This window comes from Hemiscyllium ocellatum, chromosome 15 (genome assembly GCF_020745735.1).
Source record: "Hemiscyllium ocellatum isolate sHemOce1 chromosome 15, sHemOce1.pat.X.cur, whole genome shotgun sequence".
NCBI lineage: Eukaryota > Metazoa > Chordata > Chondrichthyes > Orectolobiformes > Hemiscylliidae > Hemiscyllium > Hemiscyllium ocellatum.
The window spans coordinates 66,700,497-66,721,830 of record NC_083415.1 but is presented as its reverse complement, the minus strand read 5'-3'; the positions used below and the strand labels follow the sequence as shown (position 1 = coordinate 66,721,830).

At 47.4% G+C, this 21,334-nt stretch overlaps 1 protein-coding gene across 4 annotated transcripts in view; it reads left to right on the top strand.

Moving 5' to 3' along the window:
• Positions 1-1,512: 1,512 nt before the first annotated feature.
• tox2 (TOX high mobility group box family member 2) overlaps positions 1,513-21,334 on the top strand; it is a 209,774-nt gene continuing 189,952 nt past the window's right edge. For 2 of the 4 annotated variants that reach the window (XM_060836195.1, XM_060836191.1), the window contains exon 1: positions 1,513-1,998. In XM_060836195.1, the coding sequence (XP_060692178.1) occupies positions 1,891-1,998 (108 nt within the window). In that variant the 5' untranslated portion in view covers positions 1,513-1,890. Of the gene's footprint in view, positions 1,999-2,937; positions 3,119-8,307; positions 8,365-21,334 lie in introns of those variants that run through there. The other 2 variants (XM_060836193.1, XM_060836192.1) reach the window with 2 other exon arrangements.

Genomic DNA, 21,334 nt, shown 5'->3' with positions numbered 1-21,334 from the left:
TCCCAGCCTCTCCCCCACTCCCAGCCTCTCTCCCACTCCCAGCCTCTCCCCCACTCCCAGCCTCTCCCCCACTCCCAGCCTCTCCCCCACTCCCAGCCTCTCCCCCACTCCCAGCCTCTCCCCCACTCCCAGCCTCTCCCCCACTCCCAGCCTCTCCCCCACTCCCAGCCTCTCTCCCACTCCCAGCCTCTCCCCCACTCCCAGCCTCTCCCCCACTCCCAGCCTCTCCCCCACTCCCAGCCTCTCCCCCACTCCCAGCCTCTCCCCCACTCCCAGCCTCTCTCCCACTCCCAGCCTCTCTCCCACTCCCAGCCTCTCTCCCACTCCCAGCCTCTCCCCCACTCCCAGCCTCTCCCCCACTCCCAGCCTCTCCCCCACTCCCAGCCTCTCTCCCTCTCCCCCACTCCCAGCCTCTCCCCCACTCCCAGCCTCTCCCCCACTCCCAGCCTCTCTCCCACTCCCAGCCTCTCCCCCACTCCCAGCCTCTCCCCCACTCCCAGCCTCTCCCCCACTCCCAGCCTCTCTCCCACTCCCAGCCTCTCCCCCACTCCCAGCCTCTCCCCCACTCCCAGCCTCTCCCCCACTCCCAGCCTCTCCCCCACTCCCAGCCTCTCCCCCACTCCCAGCCTCTCTCCCACTCCCAGCCTCTCCCCCACTCCCAGCCTCTCCCCCACTCCCAGCCTCTCCCCCACTCCCAGCCCCTCCCCCACTCCCAGCCTCTCTCCCCCACTCCCAGCCTCTCCCCCACTCCCAGCCTCTCTCCCACTCCCAGCCTCTCCCCCACTCCCAGCCCCTCCCCCACTCCCAGCCTCTCTCCCCCACTCCCAGCCCCTCCCCCACTCCATCTACCCCCTTTCTGCTGTTGTTTACTAATGACTAACAGCAAAAAAAACAGAAGCATTATTTCGCACACATGAACTTCTCAGGGGAGACAGCCTGTGCATGTTGTCAGGATGTGTGGACAGTGCCTGCTCACTCCTGTTACCAGCTCGGTCTAGCTCTCCAATGAAGTGACAGAAATGCTTTGACATTGTCCCAGTACTTTCAACCAAGAAACACTAAACTCTCTCTGTCTCTGTCAGGGACCCCTGTTCAAGAGGGAGTGTCTCTATCTTTCTCTGTCTCTCTCTCTCTCTCTCTGTGTTCCTGATTGAGTCTAGTAACTGGGTTTGGAAATGCCAGTTCAGGAGGTGAATCTGAGGGCTGTGCCCTATACCGGTGGGCTAGAAACTTTCCCCCCAGCCCCATGTGTTTATGGTCCTTGGGTGGTGGGGGTGGGGGACGGTCAGCAATTGAATCCGTTTCTCTCACCTTCAGAGCAGTCTAACAGGCGATTTCGCCCCCCTCCCCCACTCATCCATGTCCCTTGTACTATCAGCAGAGGTCGCTTGGTTTTGAATGTGGAGAGGGAAACTGCACATCGCCTTCGCTTCAATGCATGGGTAAATATTCCCAGGCATGTTGAGTAAAGGCAGCGGAGGGACAAGGGAGTGTGGGGGAGAGACAGACTGAGAGAGACAAAGAAAACAGACATAGCAGCCCAGAAATGGGGGTGGTGGTGGGGGAGAGCAACCCTCCACACTGAGCTGCGGTAATGTGCTTGTTTAGCTTCTCTGCAGCTTGAGAGTTTTCTGCACGACTTTGCTGAGTTGCTTCTGACAACACTGTTCAAAGTCTGTGCATCGGCGACTCTATGAAGGCTGAACTATCGCAGACCACAAAACGGATGTGAGGCAAGGATGAATTGAATCTTACCCCATTCTCTTTTTTTTTGTTCCATCCGACAATAAGAGGCAGAGAGAGAGAGAGAGAGACGGGAGAGCAAGAGGGAGAGAGAATAGTCATTAAAACAACATCTGCTTCCATGCGCTTGGTGATCCACTCAGTGAGATGAATGTGAGATTTTACCCGACAGGACCAGCACCAGTGGGTACTCTGGCCGCGGAGCCAGCCTGCCTAACCTCGGCATCCTGCCTGGAACATTACTACTGCAATAAGGTAACCCCCTCCAAACTCCGGGGCTTGTCCTGCTGCCAGTTGTTGCGCCGGGGTTACCGGGAGCTGGGCTTTTTCAGAACTCATCCCGAGAAACTGCCCGGTGTGTGCAGGGGCGAGCCGTGTGTGCCTCGACATTAGTGTATACCCCAGGCTGTGTGTGTGACAGTGTGTGTAACAGTGTGTCTCAGTGTGTGTGCGTGAGTGTGTGTGTATACATCCCTGCTCGGGTGTGTGAATACACAAATGGAATGTGTTCCCTGTGTATGTTTGGTACGGCACTGCTGTGTGTGTATCTGAGTGTGGGTGTTGAGTGTGTATGTGTGTGTCTGTGTGGTGAAGTATGTATGGGTGTGAACATATAAGTTTGTTATGTGTGTGTATGTGAATGTGAGTGTTTGTATGTGTGAGGATGTGTATATGTGTGTGTGAGAGAATAGTGTGTGTGTGTATGTTTTGGTGAGTGTCTGTGTGTGTGTGAATGTGTGGGTGAGAAAATGTGTGTGTATGTTACAGTGAGTGTGAGAGAGTATTGTGAGAGTATGTGTATGTGTGTGTCAGTGAGTGTGAGAGTATGTGCATGTGTGTGTGTCAGTGAGTGTATGTGTGTGTCAGTGAGTGTGAGAGTATGTGTAAGTGTGTCAGTGTGTGTGTGAGTATGTGTGTGTATATGTGTGTCAGTGAGTGTGAGAGTATGGGTATCTGTGTGTGTGTGAGTGAGTGTGAGTATGTGTGTGTGTGAAAGTGAGTGTGTGCATGTATGTGTGTGTATGGCAGTGTGAGGATGTTGGATGTGGTCAGTTCTGATGATGAATTAGTCTGGATGGGAGCAGTCATGTCCCCGGGCTGTTAGCTGGACCCTCCTCCTTCTCTCTGAATGACACAGTAGCGGCTCGGAGCTCTCTCTACTCCCAGTGACTTCTGTCTAACTTAGAAAGCGGATCCTGCAGCTAAGGGGCTGCTATCCCCTTCAATCCCTGCTCGGGCCGGCACTGCTGGCAAATCCCGGAGTTTGTATTTGACACAGAGGCCAGCAGTAATCCCCCGGGGAATCTGTCTGAATCTGCCAGCCCATTCCCATCTCAAGCTTCTTTTCCATTCAGCTGCTGTGAACTGTGATCAGGTCAGTGTTTAACAGAATCTCTCTCTCTCTGGGCGGCAGTAGGCTGCAGGTTTGTAACAAGATCTGGTCTCTGAGGAAGAAAGGCCCAAATCGATAAGGAACAAATTCGGGGAACCTTTTAAAAGTATTAATAATTCTCTGCAGCATCAATTTCTGGGCGAATTGATCGAGACAGAGCGAGTGTGTAAGCAGCTTTGTTCTCAGGGAGAAGCGCACGAGGGATGAAACAGTACCACAGTGGCGAGAGAGAGAAAGATTTCCAATATTCATTCATAAACGGGATTTAACTCCGTGTTCAATTCCACTGCATCGCCCTGACAAGGTTTTGGAACCAGTTAGCTACTGGAAATATTGTTGTTGTTTTTTAAATTAATTGTTAAAAAGTAATTCCAAGAAAAACAAACTTTGTGGGGAGGACAAGAATCGGGGAGGGAAGAGGGCCTGAGACCCGGAGCTGGGCAGGAAAACCAGAGACCGTCAGGCACACAGGCTCCAAACTGCCCCCACTGTAAACCGAGGGTTGGGGCAGACTGGGCTGAGAGTAGGCAAGGGGTCAACTTCTACAGCTGTATTCCCACAGCAACCCACACTCCCTCTGCCCCGAGTGTGTGTGAGACACACTCACTGTCCCTGTGTGTGTGAGAGACACTCACTGTCCCTGTGTGTGTGTGTGTGTGTGTGACAGAGAGCTAGGCTGACTGTCCCTCTGTATATGTGTGTGTGCGCGCGCGCGCGTGTGTGTGTCTATGTGTGTGTGTCTGTGTGTGTATGTGTGTGTGAGAGAGAGAGAGAGAGAGTGAGAGTTGTGCTGGAGTGTGATAAGCTCACTGTTGCTCTCTATGTGGGGATTCTAGGCCAGCTGTGGTTGTAATGACAATTCCCCATGGCCTGGTATCATCACTGAGATCCTGCAGAGAGCCCACACCTTCACTGACACCAACAGCTACAACTACAAACAATGCCATTGTCCCATTTCCCCACTGCATCATGTTGGGTCAGTCACTCATGTGAGGGAAGGAGAATGATAGAGGTAACAGGAGGTCATTTTATTCCTTAATGGGATATTGACATTGTTGGCCTAGCCAATATTCATTGTCTGTTCCTCATTGTCCTCAGTAAGGTGGGGGGGGATGTGGCTTCAACAACAGCTGGAGTCTATATGCTGGAGGTTGACCCACAGTGGAATTTCCAAGTCAGGAAGATGAGTGGCTTGGAGGGGAACTTGCAGGGGATGGTGTTCCCATGTATCTGCTACCCTTGTCCTTCTAGATGGAAGTGGCCGTGGGTTTGGAAGGTGCTGTCTGCGGATCTTTGGTGAGTTTCTGCAGTGCATCTTGAAGATGGTACACACTGCTGCAACTGAGCATCAGTGGTGGAGGGAGTGGATGTTTGTGGATGTGGTGTCAATCCGGTGGGCTACTTTGACCTGGATGGTGTTGAGCTTCTTGAGTGTTGTTGGAGCTGCATCCATCCAGGCAAGAGGGAGTATTCCATCACACTCCTGACTTGTGCCTTGTAGATGGTGGACAGGCTTTGGGGAGTCAGGAGATAAGTGACTCACCTCAGTATTCCCAGCCTCTGACCTGCTCTTGTAGCCGCAGAATTGGTTAAGATTCATGTACACATTATATTTCAGTTCAGTTGGCAGATGCAATGTTCACATTCATTTCAAGAGGGCTACAATACAAGAGCAGGGATATACTGCTGAGGCTGTGTAAGGTTGTGATCAGAAAGCTTTTGGAATATTGTGAGTAGTTTTCAACCTCGGAACTAAGCAAGGGCGTACAGGCGTTGGAGGGGGCCCGGAGGAGTTTTACAAGAATCACCCTGAGGGTTAAGGGCCAGTCATTTAAGGAGGGTTGAGGACTCTGGGTCTGTACTCGATGGAATTTAGAAGGATGAGGGGGTATTCGATTGAAACTTACAGAATACTGAGCGGCCTGGCTAGAGGGGACATGGAGAAGATGTTTCCACCAGGAGGAGAGACTAGGACCCGAGGGCACTGCCTCAGAATGAAGGGACGACCCTTCAGAATGGAGATGAGGAGGAATCTCTTCAGCCAGAAGGTTGGGACTCTGTGGGACCTATTGCCGCAAAGGGCTGTGGAGGCCAAGTCACTGAGTGTGTTTAAGACAGAGATAGATAAGGTCTTGGTTAATGAGTGGGGGGTGGGTGGGGTCGTCAAAGGTTACAGTGGGAAAGCAGAAGAATGGAGACAAGAAACATATCAGCCAAGATTGCATGGTGGAGCATCCTGATGGGCTGAATGGCCTAATTCTGCTCTGAGCTCTTATGGTTTTATGGACTTTCATGATCCGAGACAGAGTGTTACATCAGTAGCAGTCAGAATACAATTAAAAGGCTCACAGAGCAGTGAACAAATCCTATATTACCACATTGGCCAGCTTTCTAACTCTGAGTCCTGTTGACTTGAGGAATGATAACTGTGTATTGTTTATGAACTTGAACCTTAAGCAGCAACTGGAGACAATAGGTCCCTGATGTGATCCCACCAACCGAAATGATCTGTTGAAGGGGACAAGCCACAGTAAATGCGATATTCAATTTTAAAATTCAATTGTAATTAAGATGCTCAACATATTTATAAAGTATCTATTGTTTTTCAAAATCATTACAAAAATGGGAAAACCAAAAGCCTCTCACAGCCAGGGCCTTTGATCAGTGGAGCACCGAGTGCAATTAGCTGCAATTTCAAATCTGCATTCAAGGCAATGAAGGACTGGTTGTACCAGATACACCCCATACATACTGTAAACAGGGGCCAAAATAACATGGAACTGTGATAACACGTGTGTAATCTGTTTAAGTACATCAGTGTATACATAATTACAAACACAGGAGTGCATTTAGATGCCAATAAGAAAGTACACATTTCATATTTAATATAAATGCAGGCAACAGTGGGCGCATTAGTGTGCAGATATTAGTGTGTGGGAATCAGTGTGCGAGTGGTAGTGTACAAATAGCAGCTTACAGATATCAGTGTGAAGATATCAAAGTGCAGAAAGCAATGTTTGGACATCAATGTGAAGATATCTGTGTGTAGACACGTCTGTACAAGTGAACACAAGTAATTTGCAGACGCACAGTTTCGTTACAGAGCAGAGTATGCGGCATGCAGATTTGTAAAATAAATTCAGCCAGGGGATTGTGCGCTATGTCAGCAGATGCAATGATCTTTCTGGGTGTACGTGTGAAGAATGTTTCTGAAAGTGTTTTGTGTCCTCCTCAATGACCTCTGAATCCAGTACACAATGTTGTCTGAACTATCTGCAAACTGAACCACAGGGCTCAGGTAATGGCCAAGCTCTTCCAAGATACAGGAAGCTTTCACATCATTTGTTTCATGGTAATGTGTGTGTTTTGGTTTTGATTATTAGCTGGGAACCTGCAGAAGTTGCTGTCTGTAATGCCTTGTTGCTTGAGCAGACATTGCCACTCAAACAGACTACCACTTCCTTTGCTAAGTAATAGTTCAAACTTAAATTTGCAAGTTATTTTATTGTATTATTGTAAGAAGCAGATGGGAGTTGCAATGGAACAGCTGAGCGGAGTAACACAAACATCCTAACAATTAACAAAAACAGAAATTGCTGGAGAAATTCAACAGGTCTGGCAGCATCTCTGTAGAGAGAAATAGAGTTAATGTTTTGAATTAAGTGACCCTTCTTCAGAACTGCAGAGTGATGGGTTTTATATTGTAATTGTAATTAAGATGCCCAACATATTTATAAAGTATCTATTGTTTTTCAAAATCATTACAAAAATGGGAAAACCAGAAGCCTCTAACAGCCAGGACCTTTGATCAGTGGAGCACCGAGTGCAATTAGCTGCAATTTCAAACCTGCATTCAGGGAGGAGCAAGTAGAAGAGAAGACTTGGGGGAAGGTCAGAGAGTGAGGGAGATTCGAGATCAGAAGGTGCACAAGACAAAAGGCAGGGGGAAAGGTCACTGGGTAGGAAAAGGTGCAGCCAACATAGGAAGCAGGAGAATCTGGGAAAAGTTGGGAACTTGGTCTCTGTGTATGTTTTAATTTGTGTATATTCTGGAACATGGGGAGGTGTCGCACTGACAGGAGTTGTTGAGTGTGTGAGTATGTCCAATGCATCAAGTGTAACAAAATGGCCACTTCCGCAAATTGGATTCTCAGTTGCGCAGATCAGATTAGATGACTCTTGGCTGTCAGTTATTTTTCCCCATTTCCAACAATTTTATAACTGATCAATTAACGTATACAGGAGAAAGGAAAGGAAGTGCTTCTTCTCCTGCCTAAGTCTACCTGAGAGGTGACTTGTTAATTCATGGGGACTCTGGGACAGTTTTAGATAGTTGGAGATCACTGTGCTGGCCACAGCCCACTGCAGAGAGCCAGTCTCCCAACTGCTACTTGGTGCAAGATTTACCTTTTGTTCAAGAAATTTTGTCAATGATGCATTTGTGTTGGTGTTGGTGTAGAGTATTCTTTGTACTTTAACAGAACAGGCTCCACAGCTACAGAAGTACAGCACACCCCAGGGTTACCTGTTGGTGAAACAGTTCAACTGTATAAAGCAACTCTTTAAAATAGACAGATTACCACATCCAAAGAAGTGTATTTTGTGTGCGCGCCTGTGTATGTATATACGTGTGCAAATGTATGAGTGTGTGTTTGAGTGTGTGTGTATGCGCGTCTGTGGGTGAGTGCATATGTGTGTGTGCATGTTGCTGGCATGTATATGCAATGTGTACATGCTTTGTAGTATGTGAGCATAGTGCATGTGTGTATAGTGTATGTATGGGGCGCGTAAACGGCATGTGCATTATTGTAAGGTTTATGTGCGTGCAGTGCATGCATATGACATGTACGTATATATGACAAGTCTAATTGCACATTTTTGTGTCTGTGTGTTTTGATGTGAATGTTTTATACATTTTTTTTGTTTGAGAAAGTTGTAATTATTCAAGGGGCAGATATCAGCCCATGTTTATGACTCAAAAACAAATTTGATTTTGGATGACAACAGCTAGTGTCCGGCTTTTACAGTCTGGTTCAAGAGATTCTCTTTAGCAGCAGGCTCTGTATGAGGCCCTGTCTCACTAGAAGCAGAGAGTGGGTAAATGGCAGCCCTTAGTCTCTGGAGGTATGCCTTCAGCAAACAGAGACTGAACACAGACTGGATCCAATGTGCTATGAAGCTTGGGCACATCAGAGTGAGGATAATGCACCGAGGAAGGTTTGATGAAGGTTTGTACTGCTTTAACAAACTCATTTCAAACTGATCCAAGAAATGAAATCAGAAATTAGGATCCCAGCCCTGGGAAGCTACACCTGTGAGATCAGAACAGAAATATTCCCAGAACTGCAAAAGCTGAGTGAACCAGGTTCCTCCCCATCCCCCGGCCTGTGTCTGACATCCTTTTGTGTGTTTAATGATATCTCAGTGAATGTCACACTCAGCAATAGCAATCAATGCACCTTTTGACTTATATTTTATTGATATATTTTTATTCAGAGATATATCAGAATCTTCTGTACGTTTAAACCTGCCTATGTTCCATTCTTCTCTGTCGAGAGAAGAGAATGACTATTTCACTTTATAAAGCAGCCCCTGCTAACATTCCACCCAGGGCCAGTACCACTGCGATAAGGTTGTGATCCTTCACTCCCATTCTTTTCATGGTCTGTGGTTTTTGCAGAATTGATGGTCATATTTTCTCATATGGCAGTCACTACATCCAGAACCAGTCACTGTCAGGAGGATAGTGCGAAATGTTGATGATTCTGAAATGGTTTACACCTCGTTCACAAACACTGAGCTGGGAGACCTGCCTTTCCTGAAGCAGCGACTGGTTTCTCTCCTGTGATAGGAGGAATCTATTCAGCCCATCGTGTCTGTGACACCATTCAGTGACTGATCGGTACCTCCTGCCTTTCCTCCAAATCCAAGGAACAGGAAATTCGACATTTCGGGCATAAGCCGCTTCTTCAGGCTTATGCCCGAAATGTTGAATCTCCTGTTCCTTGGATGCTGCCTGACCTGTTGCGCTTTTCCAGCAACACATTTTCAGCTCTGATCTCTAGCGTCTGCAGTCCTCACTTTCTCCTTTCCTCCAAATCCTTCAACTTTTGCCCAACTGTTTGGAAAATCCCAATTCACTTCTCTCATCCACAATAGTCAGGGGAAGAGATTAATTGAAGTTTGTGTGAAAGTGTGCTTACTGACTGCCTCACGAGTGGCCTAACCCTTAATTTGATTCCAGACATCTAACGATGCTAAAGATGTTGTGTAAGTGCAAGACGAGTAATTGAATTGCCCACAAAGGGAAATCATTTTTACTTACTTTAATATTTTTAAACACCTTTGCCAGATCTCCTCTCAATCTCTTGACCTCAGTGCATTACTGAATAAGTTTATGTAACTAACCCTCGAAGCGGAACCTGTTTCCTCCCGGCGGAGTGTGGACAGGGCTCATTACAGCTGCAACATCACTCCGTCATGATTAGAGTCGAGGCAGAATGTGACTCTCAGTGACAAAAATGCAGAAGTCACAAACCAGCTAGGTTTCCAGAGGTGGAGAAAGGGTTAGGGTAGCAGGAGGGAGTTAGGGTACTGAGGTCAGCTTCTAGACAGTTGAAGGGATGGTGACCAATGATCAGATGCATAGAGGCTTAGACTAGTAGGAACGCAGAGATCCTGAAATGTTGCAGAGCTGGAGGAGGTCACAGGGACATGAACTCAAGAATGAAGATTTTTGAATAAAGGTTCTTAGCACCAAGGAGTTGGTGCAGGTGAGTGGTGGTGGGAGAATGTGGTTGTTATTCAGCAGATTGTAATAACAGAATCAGATACAAAAAGAAACATATTCTCCGTATAAACGGTATTGCAGTATGCAACATCTTTTCAAGACAGGACATCTCAAACCATTCAAGAATTCATTTGAAGTGCAATCTATGATTCACTAAAGAACAGAAAGGTCCAGCTGTATGACATTTGAAAACACCGTCTTGCTTTTGACACACTATTTAGCCAAAAGACAGTCTAGTATGTCTAATAATGTAATGAATTGAAGTACATTCTCCCAGTACTCAGGGATCAGCACCTGCTGTCATGTTGCACAGTTATTAAGGGGCTACTTCATGTCGAAGCTGCTCTATAACATTTTGGATCAGGTTGTTGTTGTTTTCGGATCCACCCGCTTTCCATTGCATCTTGTTCATAGAGGATGACTTCAATATACCTCCCAGAAACATTCACCTGCCTGGTAACTACCAACAGGAGCCAGGCCAGTAGCTCTGATTCCAAAACTAGAGGGAATAGGCTTAAGGTGAGAGGGGAAAGATATAAAAAGGATCTAAGAGCAACATTTTCACGCCAAGGGTGGTGTTTGTATGGAATGAGCTGCCAGAGGAAGTGGTGGAGGCTGGTACAATTACTACATTTTTAAAAAAAGGCATCTGGATGGGTGTATGAATAGGAAGAGTTTGGAAGGATAGGGGCAAAATGCTGACAAATGGCACTAGATTAATTTAGAATATCTGGACACTTTAGATGAATTGAACTGAAGGGTCTGTTTCTGTGTTGTACATCTCTATGACTCTATGACTTTGTGATTACCTTGGGAGGAGAGAGAGCTCCTCATTGTTCAGCCATATTGAACGACACTCAAATGGAAGTACTTTGGATAATTTCATAACAGACCGTTCATTTTGGATGGCAGTCTTGTAGAAAGAAAACACTTGCACTGGCTCCTTCGTGCTTCCAATTAAACCTGTTCGACTATAACCTGGTGTTGTGTGAGTTTTAACCCTATCAGAAAGATGTTTTGAAACTTGAAAGGGTTGAGAAAAGATTTACAAGGATGTTGCCAGGGTTGGAGGATTTGAGTTACAGGGAGGGGCTGAACTGGCTGGGGCTGTTTTCCCTGGAGCGTCGGAGGCTGAGGGGTGACTTTATCGAGGTTTACAAGATTATGAGGGGCATGGATAGTGTAAATAGACAAAGTCTTTTCCCTGGGGTCGGCGAGTCCAGAACTAGAGGGGCATAGGTTTAGGGTGAGAGGGGAAAGATATAAAAGAGACCTAAGGGGCAACTTTTTCATGCAGAGGGTGGTACGTGTATGGAATGAGCTGCCAGAGGATGTGGTGGAGGCTGGTACAATTACAGCGTTTAAGAGGCATTTGGATGGGTATATGAATGGGAAGAGTTTGGAGGGATATGGGCCAGGTGCTGGCAGGTGGGACTAGATTGGGTTGGGATATCTGGTCGGCATGGATAGGTTGGACCGAAGGGTATGTTTCCATGCTGTACATCTTTATGACTCTATGACTGTATGATAGTTGGGAGACAGAGGGGTCTAGGGGATGGAAGAGCTGACAGAAATATGGAGGGGTCTAGGGGACGGAGATGATTACAGAGATAGGAAGAGGGTGTAGGGACGAGAGGAGGTTACAGAGATAAGGAAAGGTGTAGGGGTGGAAGCTTTTACAAAGGTAGGAAGGGGTGTAGGAGCTGGAGGAAATTACAGTGATAGGGAAGTGTATCGGGGCTGGAGAAGGTGATCATGCAAAGTACTTGCTGCCTTGACCTGGTGGCTCTGATTGTAGGTTGTGTAACATTTCCCCTTAATAATAAAGACAACGTTTTGGAAGGTAAAGTGAGACTTGAATGAATTTTGTTCTAACTCTAAGCAGTATCTCTTGTGCAGTTATCAGAGAAGACCAAGGTAGGTCATTCAGTCTAAGAGGTCTTTATGACTTTACTAATCATGTTTCACACCTGTTCCACACTTTCCCCACCATCCACCTCTCCAGTGTAATCTTCAATGTTGCTGGCTGAATCTTGAAGTTGTGGAGATGAATTCCACAGTTTTACAATTCTCTGTGAATTTGTTTGCCAATTCTCACTTCTCAATTTCTGATGTTTAAATATATCTATGTCCCCCCCTCTTTGTTTTAACCTCTCAACTTCTAGAGACAGTCTTTTTCTATCAAGCCTGCCCTATCATTTCGTCATTCTGGGCTGTTCGGGTAAATTGGCACAGTGTTTAAAGTTTTGATCTGCATTTGCTCAAAGTGGGTTGTGAGTTGGGGAAATACACAATCTTGAAAGCCTGTATGCTGTACTGAGAGGCCCTGTCTGATACACACAGAGTTCAAACCCAGGGTACATGACAGTGACCCAACAGAAAACGTGTTCTCTTACCATTGTTTGATTTGAATACTTCAGCATGAATTCTGTAAAAGTTCCTCAATGGAACAGCAGTGGATTTCCTCTTCATCGGGTGGTTGTGTGTCTAACTACAAAAATGTCAGTGTGCAAGTGTTGTGTACACCCATTGCTGAGTGTGTGTCTGTAATCAGGAGCATCTGTGGGTGTCTTTATGTGTGAGAGAGGTTGCATGGGTGAGTATGTGTGAGAGAGTGTGTACATGGGAGAGTGTGTGTGTGTACATGGGTGAGTATGTGTGTGTGTGTGAGTGTGCGTGGGTATGTGTGTGTGCATGGGTGTGTGTGAGTGTGTGAACGCGCACACGCGCGTGTCATTTCTGTCGGTAATTTACACCGTATCTGTAGATAGTCAGTATACAGGCTGTGTGTAGTCCTGCACGCTATGCAGGAATACTTGTACAATTTCTGAACGTGGAACTCATGATAAAATAATTTCCTTGAATGCTCACGGAATGTCTGTTTCTCTGGACGGTTTTGGCGCGCACTCTGATCAATTGTGGTCCGCTGGTCTCCAGACGTGCTTTAATCAATTATTTTGTGGTAAATTCAAATGCACCTATCTATAGAATTCAAAACAATACTGTTTCCCAGAGAGAGTGTACTAGCACTGGCTATGCCAAGTCTCTGTTTGATGAATAACAGGGTCCGATGTAATAGCTTTGTTTCTTCATTATACGGATATAAATCCAGTTATTTCAAGAGTGTAAACATGGATTAAATGCCAATACTGCACTGAGAGAAGGGAAGAATATATCTTTATTGCAGTTAATTGTATCCTGCAAGCCTGTACTTTCACTCTGTGAGGATTGTCAAAATAACCTGTCAGCTTTGTTTAGTGTTGCAGGACTGCTCAGTGAGCTCCATACAATTGCAGATTTAAACCACCCACATTAACCCTTTAAGAACCATTACAATTCACCCCATTTTAAAATTGGTATATTACGTGAGGGAGATTATTAATTAGGAAGAATGCTGTGTATGCATGTGAGTATGCGCCTGTGGGTTTGTGTGCACACGTGTGAATGTGTAGATTGATATCTCTCCCATATACGCACACATCTTTCCACATATAGCTCCTGTCCCACACACACACACCCACACACACATGCCCACACACTCCCACACTCCTTCATACATTCCCACACACACTCCCACACTCACAGACACACACTCCCACACACATTCCAACACCCAGAGGCACACAATCCTACACACTCACTCCCACACACACTCCAACAGTGACAGACTCACACTTCCACACACACTCCCACTCTCCTACACACACTCACATACAGACTCTCACATCCACAGACACACACTCCCACACACACAATTCAGCACACACACTCCCACACTCCTTCATACACTCCCACACACACTCCCACACCCACGGATACACACTCCCAAACTCTCCCACACACCCTCCAACATTCACAGACTCACACTTCCACACACACTCCAACACTCAGAGACTCACACTTCCACACACATGCCCACACACAGTGCCACACTCACAGACACACACTCACAGACACACTCCCACACACACTTCCACACTCACAGACACACACTCCCACACACACTCCCACACTCACAGACACACACTCCCACACACACTGCCGCACTCACAGATACACACTCCCACACACACTCCCACACACACTGCCACACTCACAGATACACACTCCCACACACACACACCCACACACACTCCCATACACACTCCCACACACACACACATACACTCACACACACGCTCCCAGACACACCCGCACATACTCACACACACACACACACACACCCACACACACTCCCACACACATTAGCGTGAATTGTTGGACAGTGGCCGGTGCTATGGAATTTTATCCTGCCATGGTTTGCCTGAGGGAAAGGATGAAAATTAAAGGCTACTCCGACAGATTGCGCTTTCTGATCACACAGAGAGGCTCAGACTGGAGAGGAATGCTCAGCAGTGAAAGATGAAGTTACACTTGCCCCTGAAGGATATCATCCCTACTATCTATTTTCAGACTTCTACAAAATGTGGATTACTTTGTCAGATTGTATTGTCAATTCCCAGATTGACACTTTGGGAATGTCTCTCTCCTTCACTGGAGAGCACAGTTGGCGGTGTGTGTAGGGTTGCACGGTTGGCAATGTGGGTAAGGTTGCATGGTTGGCAATGTGGGTAGGGTTGCACGGTTGGTGATGTGTGTAGGTAAAAACAATGACTGCAGATGCTGGAAACCAGATTCTGGATCAGTGGTGCTGGAAGAGCACAGCAGTTCAGGCAGCATCCAAGGAGCAGTGAAATCGACGTTTTGGGCAAAAGCTCTTCATCAGGAATATGTGTGTAGGGTTGCACGGTTGGCGATGTGTGTAGGGTTGCACGGTTGGCGATGTGTGTAGGGTTGCATGGTTGACAGTGTGTAGGGTTGCATGGTTGGCGGTGTATGTAGGGTTGCACGGTTGACAGTGTGTAGGGTTGCATGGTTGGCGGTGTGTGTAGGGTTGCATGGTTGGCAGTGTGTAGGGTTGCATGGTTGGTGGTGTGTGTAGGGTTGCATGGTTGGCGGTGGTGTAGGGTACCACAGTTGGCGGTGTGTGTAGGGTTACATGGTTGGCAACGCATGTAGGGTTGCATGGTTGGCAGTGTGTGTAGGTTTGCATGGTTGACAATGCGTGTAGGGTTGCAGGGTTGGCGGTGTGGGTAGGGTTGCATGGTTGGCAATGCGTGTAGGGTTGCATGGTTGGCGGTGTGTGTAGGGTTGCATGGTTGGCAATGCGTGTAGGGTTGCATGGTTGGCAATGCGTGTAGGGTTGCATGGTTGGCGGTGTGTGTAGGGTTGCATGGTTGGCAATGCGTGCAGGGTTGCACGGTTGGCGGTGTGGGTAGGGTTGCATAGTTGGCAATGCGTGTAGGGTTGCATGGTTGGCAATGCATGTAGGGTTGCATGGTTGGCAGTGTGTGTAGGTTTGCATGGTTGGCAATGCGTGTAGAGTTGCATGGTTGGCGGTGTGGGTAGGTTTGCATGGTTGGCAATGCGTGTAGGGTTGCATGGTTGGCGGTGTGGGTAGGGTTGCATGGTTGGCAATGCGTGTAAGGTTGCATGGTTGGCGGTGTGTGTAGGGTTGCATAGTTGGCAATGCGTGTAGGGTTGCATGGTTGGCGGTGTGTGTAGGGTTGCATGGTTGGCAATGCGTGTAGGGATGCATGGTTGGCAATGCGTGTAGGGTTGCATGGTTGGCGGTGTGTGTAGGGTTGCATGGTTGGCAGTGTGTAGGGTTGCATGGTTGGTGGTGTGTGTAGGGTTGCATGGTTGGCGGTGGTGTAGGGTACCACAGTTGGCGGTGTGTGTAGGGTTACATGGTTGGCAACGCATGTAGGGTTGCATGGTTGGCAGTGTGTGTAGGTTTGCATGGTTGACAATGCGTGTAGGGTTGCAGGGTTGGCGGTGTGGGTAGGGTTGCATGGTTGGCAATGCGTGTAGGGTTGCATGGTTGGCGGTGTGTGTAGGGTTGCATGGTTGGCAATGCGTGTAGGGTTGCATGGTTGGCAATGCGTGTAGGGTTGCATGGTTGGCGGTGTGTGTAGGGTTGCATGGTTGGCAATGCGTGCAGGTTTGCACGGTTGGCGGTGTGGGTAGGGTTGCATAGTTGGCAATGCGTGTAGGGTTGCATGGTTGGCAATGCATGTAGGGTTGCATGGTTGGCAGTGTGTGTAGGTTTGCATGGTTGGCAATGCGTGTAGAGTTGCATGGTTGGCGGTGTGGGTAGGTTTGCATGGTTGGCAATGCGTGTAGGGTTGCATGGTTGGCGGTGTGGGTAGGGTTGCATGGTTGGCAATGCGTGTAAGGTTGCATGGTTGGCGGTGTGTGTAGGGTTGCATAGTTGGCAATGCGTGTAGGGTTGCATGGTTGGCGGTGTGTGTAGGGTTGCATGGTTGGCAATGCGTGTAGGGATGCATGGTTGGCAATGCGTGTAGGGTTGCATGGTTGGCGGTGTGTGTAGGGTTGCATGGTTGGCAATGCGTGCAGGGTTGCACGGTTGGTGATGTGTGTAGGTAAAAACAATGACTGCAGATGCTGGAAACCAGATTCTGGATCAGTGGTGCTGGAAGAGCACAGCAGTTCAGGCAGCATCCAAGGAGCAGTGAAATCGACGTTTCGGGCAAAAGCTCTTCATCAGGAATATGTGTGTAGGGTTGCACGGGTGGCGATGTGTGTAGGGTTGCATGGTTGGCGATGTGTGTAGGGTTGCATGGTTGGCGGTGTGTGTAGGGTTGCACGGTTGACAGTGTGTAGGGTTGCATGGTTGGCGGTGTGTGTATGGTTGCAAAGTTGGCGATGTGTGTAGGGTTGCATGGTTGGTGGTGTGTGTAGGGTTGCATAGTTGGCTGTGTGTGTATGGTTGCAAAGTTGGCAGTGTGTGTAGGTTTGCATGGTTGGCAATGCGTGTAGGGTTGCATGGTTGGCAGTGTGTGTAGGGTTGCATGGTTGGCGGTGTGGGTAGTTTGCGTGGTTGGCAATGCGTGTAGGGTTGCACAGTTACCTCCATATTCTGTACCTCCAGAGGTACTCAGTTAAACACCTGGAGCTGTGACTTCACATCATGTTGGGAAAGACCTTCGCTCTGTAGAAGTGACCCAAAACGAATGAATTGTTGGCAATTTGAGGGGGAAGCAGCGAAACAGTCAGTTGTATAAAAATTGAAGATACCCCAGAGTGTAATAAATGTGGGTGTGAGTGACGCAATAGGCTTTATTCGGCACCGTTTCACTGCCCCAGAGAATCTGCCCTGGCAGGTATTAGCCATCCAACTGGGGGAGACCAGGTGTGTTGAAGATGCAAAATATTGACTGTGTTGTGGAGTAAGCATCAGTTACTGCCTCCCCAAAATTTCTTATTTACTGTTTTAACAATTTTAACAAAACACAGAGACTACCTGATGCTCTCCATTAGATAAATCTATTACACTAAGCTCAGGAAAGGATAACTCCAAGTTACATTCACGCTCCTTGCAGTGTGAATGTTGCAAGAAAGGGTTAATATTTCTCATCACTCATGTGACTGAGAGAGTGTGGCCACACTATCAGCTTCCTGAGCTATATATATGTATGCATGTGGTGGTCATCCCAATCCCAGTATTTTGGTACATGGGTTCAAATCCTGCCATGACAGATAGTGAAACTTTAAATTCAGCCTAAAATAAAATATACAGTCATAGAGATGTACAGCATGGAAACAGACTCTTCAGTCCAACTCGTCCATGCCGAACAGATATCCCAATCCAATCTAGTCCCACCTGCCAGCACCCGACCCAAATCCCTCCAAACCCTTCCTATTCATATACACATCCAAATGCCTTTTAAATGTTGAAATTGTACCAGCCTCCACATCATCCCCTGGCAGCTCATTCCATTCACGTACCACTCTCTGCGTGAAAAAGTTGCCCCTTAGGTCTATTTTATATCTTTCCCCTCTCACCCTAAACCTATGCCCTCTAGTTCTGGACTCCCCGATCCCAGGGAAAAGACTTTGTCTGCTTATCCTATCCATGCCCCTCATAATTTTGTAAACCTCTATAATGTCACCCCTCAGTCTCCAATGCTCCAGGGAAAACAGCCCCAGTCTGTTCAGCCTCTCCCTGTAGCTCAAATCCTCCAACCCTGGCAACATCCTTGTAAATCTTTTCTCAACCCTTTCAAGTTTCACAACATTTTTCCAATAGGAAGGAGACCAGAATTGCACACAATATTCCAACAGTGGCCTAACCAATGTCCTGTACAGCTGCAACATGACCTCCCAACCCCTGGACTCAATACTCTGACTGGTGACTGTGAAACCATTGTCAGTTGTTGTTAAAACCAGTAGGGGAAATCTGTCGTCCTTACCTGGTCTGCCTTATGTGTGGCTCCAGCAAATCACACAGTTCAAGGGGCAGTTAGGGACGGGCAATAAATGCAGGCCCAGCCAGTGACACTGACATCCCACGAATGAACTTTTTGGAAAATGTGACTGCTGCCCCAAAGGAGCAAACTTCAGGATGAGACAGGAAGGCGGAGAGAACATTGCAATTAGAAAGATCACTTTGGTGAAAATCTGAGGATTGACATCTGATTCACAAAATCACCCACTCTGAATCGAAAATGGTCCTGCTTCAACACCACTGCATTCAATTTGATGGTCTGTGTGTGTGGGAAGCAGCCTGCTTACACAACAGATACTATTAAAGCTGGCAAGGGTTCAGAAACAAATTTACCAGGATGTTGCCAGGAATGGCGGGGTTGAGTCATAAGGAGATGCTGAATTGGCTGGGGATGTTTTCCATTGGAGTGTGGGAGGTTGAAGGGTGACCTTATAGAGGTTAATAGAATCATGAGGGGTATGGATAGGGCGATTGGCAGGTGTCTTTTCCCTAGGGTGGGGGATTTCAAGACTCAGGGGCATATTTTTAAGGTGAGAAGAAAAAGATTTAAAAAAAGGTAACATTTTTACACAGAGTATGGTTCGTGTGTGGAATGAACTTCTAGAGGAAGTGATGGATGGGGGTACAGCTGGAAAGTTTAAAAGACATTTGGATAAGTACATGAATAGGAAAGCTTCAGAGAGATATGGGCCTGGAGCAGGCAGGGGGGACTAGTTCAGTCTGGTAACTTGGTCAGTGTGCACTGCTCGGACTGAAGGGTCTGTTTCCGTGCTGTATGATTTTGTGACACTGCTCTTATTGTTTGTTAAGCAGGAAGCATAGGGATTAAGCATCCCGCTTTACTGTCTGTGATGATTCCTGCCTTCCCTTTGGGGGGATGCTGAAGGAATGGTTTCAGGGGTTAGATGGATAAGGGTCATGACCAGCTCTACCTTAGTCCGTCCGGGGTCGGTTTCTGGGGTAGTGGGTTATTGGGGTTCCCTCAAGCCCCTGATTGAGGAGAGAGTGAAGGAGGCAGGGTTGTTAGCATGGTAACCTGCCCCCACTGGACATTGAGATCCTGCTGAACATTAATGTGGAACTCAGAGTTGGAGCTGGATTCCCCCGGGAGAGAGGCTTGACTTCTGCATCTTCTGATCCTATATGGCAGTGATCTACCACTGTATACATGTTGCCTGTTGTATTGTCTCAATGGTTTAAAGGAGAAAAGCTGTGATGAGTAACTTGAGGTAAGCCATTTCTCACATTTCACCCAACAGCGATGCCATGGAATTAGCTTTCGAGTGAATTTAAACGAGCTACCAGCAGCCAAAGGATGTGGTGAATTAGTTCAGAGCAAGTACAGACTTCGCAATTTTTTAAAATGGTTAATGAGAACTTGCCAGCAATGTATGTTATCGTTCTGACCAGTGAGGGCGGGAACAGAAATGTGAAAATAAAGTACTGCAGATGCTGGGAATCTGAAACAAAAACAAACCCAGCAGGTCTGACAGCTCCTGTGGAGAGAGAAACTGACTTAATGTCTTAATCAGCACCTTTTTTATCAGAACATATCCCAGGTGAGTTTTACTCGGGATGTGAGGAGTGAGGAGTGGGATGTAATTTGGAATCAGGATAGTGGATAGCGGCTTGCAGACGGTGTCCAAAGGACAATTACTTTTTGCTGAGCAGTGAGAAATATTGAAGCAGTTACTCAGAGAATAAACCCATGTCTGGAATGGCTGGGAGAAGTGGGAATTACCAATTGAGCTTGAATGACAGGTTTGCAAATACTCATTGCATTCTGCAGAGGGTCCTCTTTCTTGTTTCTGGTTGCTGCATGTTGCACGGAGATGGGTCAACCTGGGGGTCAACCTCGGGGTCAACCTGGGGGTGGTGCAGACATGCGTGACAACATCCTCCTGGGTTGAAGCACAGTCAGACCATCTTTCTGTCAGGATGACCGAGGCTGGTTACACTTCCAGTCAACTTATTCACTTTGTTTTTCAAATGTGGAACACGTCCACACCCCTATTTGCTACATCACAAGAAACAGAGAAACTAGGAGCAGGAATAGGCCATTCGGCCCTTTGAGTCTGCTCCCATTCAATATGATCATTGCTGATCCTGCAACTCAGTCCCCTGTTCTTGCTGTCTCCCCCATACCCTTTGATCTCTTTCACCCTAAGGAGTGGATCTAATTCCTTCTTGAAAACAATTCAATATTGCAGCCTCAACTGCTTCCTGTGGCAGAGAATTGCACAGCCTCCCCATTCTGTGGGGGTTGAAATGTTTCCTCACCTCAATCCTAACTGGCACACCCTGTATCCTTAATGATGATTAATAATGATTCTGTTGGGGGCGTGCGTGTGTGTGTGTGTGTAGACGTGTGTGCGTGTGCATGTGTATGTGTGCGTGCGCACATGCGCATGTGTGTGAGAGAGATAGAATGTATCTATGAGTGTGTGTGTGTCTGTGCGTTTGTGTGTGTGTGTCTGTGTGTGTGAGTGTGTGTGTGTCTGCGTATGTGAGTGTGTGTGTTTGTCTGAGTGTGTGTGTGTGCGCGCGTGCACGTGCGAGTGTATGTGTGTGAGAGAGAGAATGTGTCTGTAAGTGTGCGTGTGAATGTGTGTGTGTGTGTGGGTGTGTCTGTGTGTGTGTGAGTGTGTATGTGTGTGTTGGTGTGTGTGCACGCGTGCGCGCGCATGTCTATGTGTCTGTGCAAGTGTGTGTGTATGAGAGAGAGGGAGACAATGTGTCTGAGTGTGTGTGTGTGTGTGTGTCTGTGTGTATATGCGTGTGTGTGTGTGTGTGTGTGTGTGTGTGTGTGTGTGTCTGTGTCTTTCTGAGTGTGTGTGCATGTGCATGTGTGTGTTACTGAGAGCAGCAACGTTGATCCATCACCATGAAGGTTGCCTTGCCTGCCCTGGTAAATTGGGTTTTGCAACTTGTTTCAATCCTAGAAAATTGGCTCAAGATGCAGTTTATTATCCACCACGGAATGTTTAAATCCAGATAAACAGATATTAAACAAGAGCTCACTGGAAATGCTCAGCAGCCTAGAGACAATTGGCACATT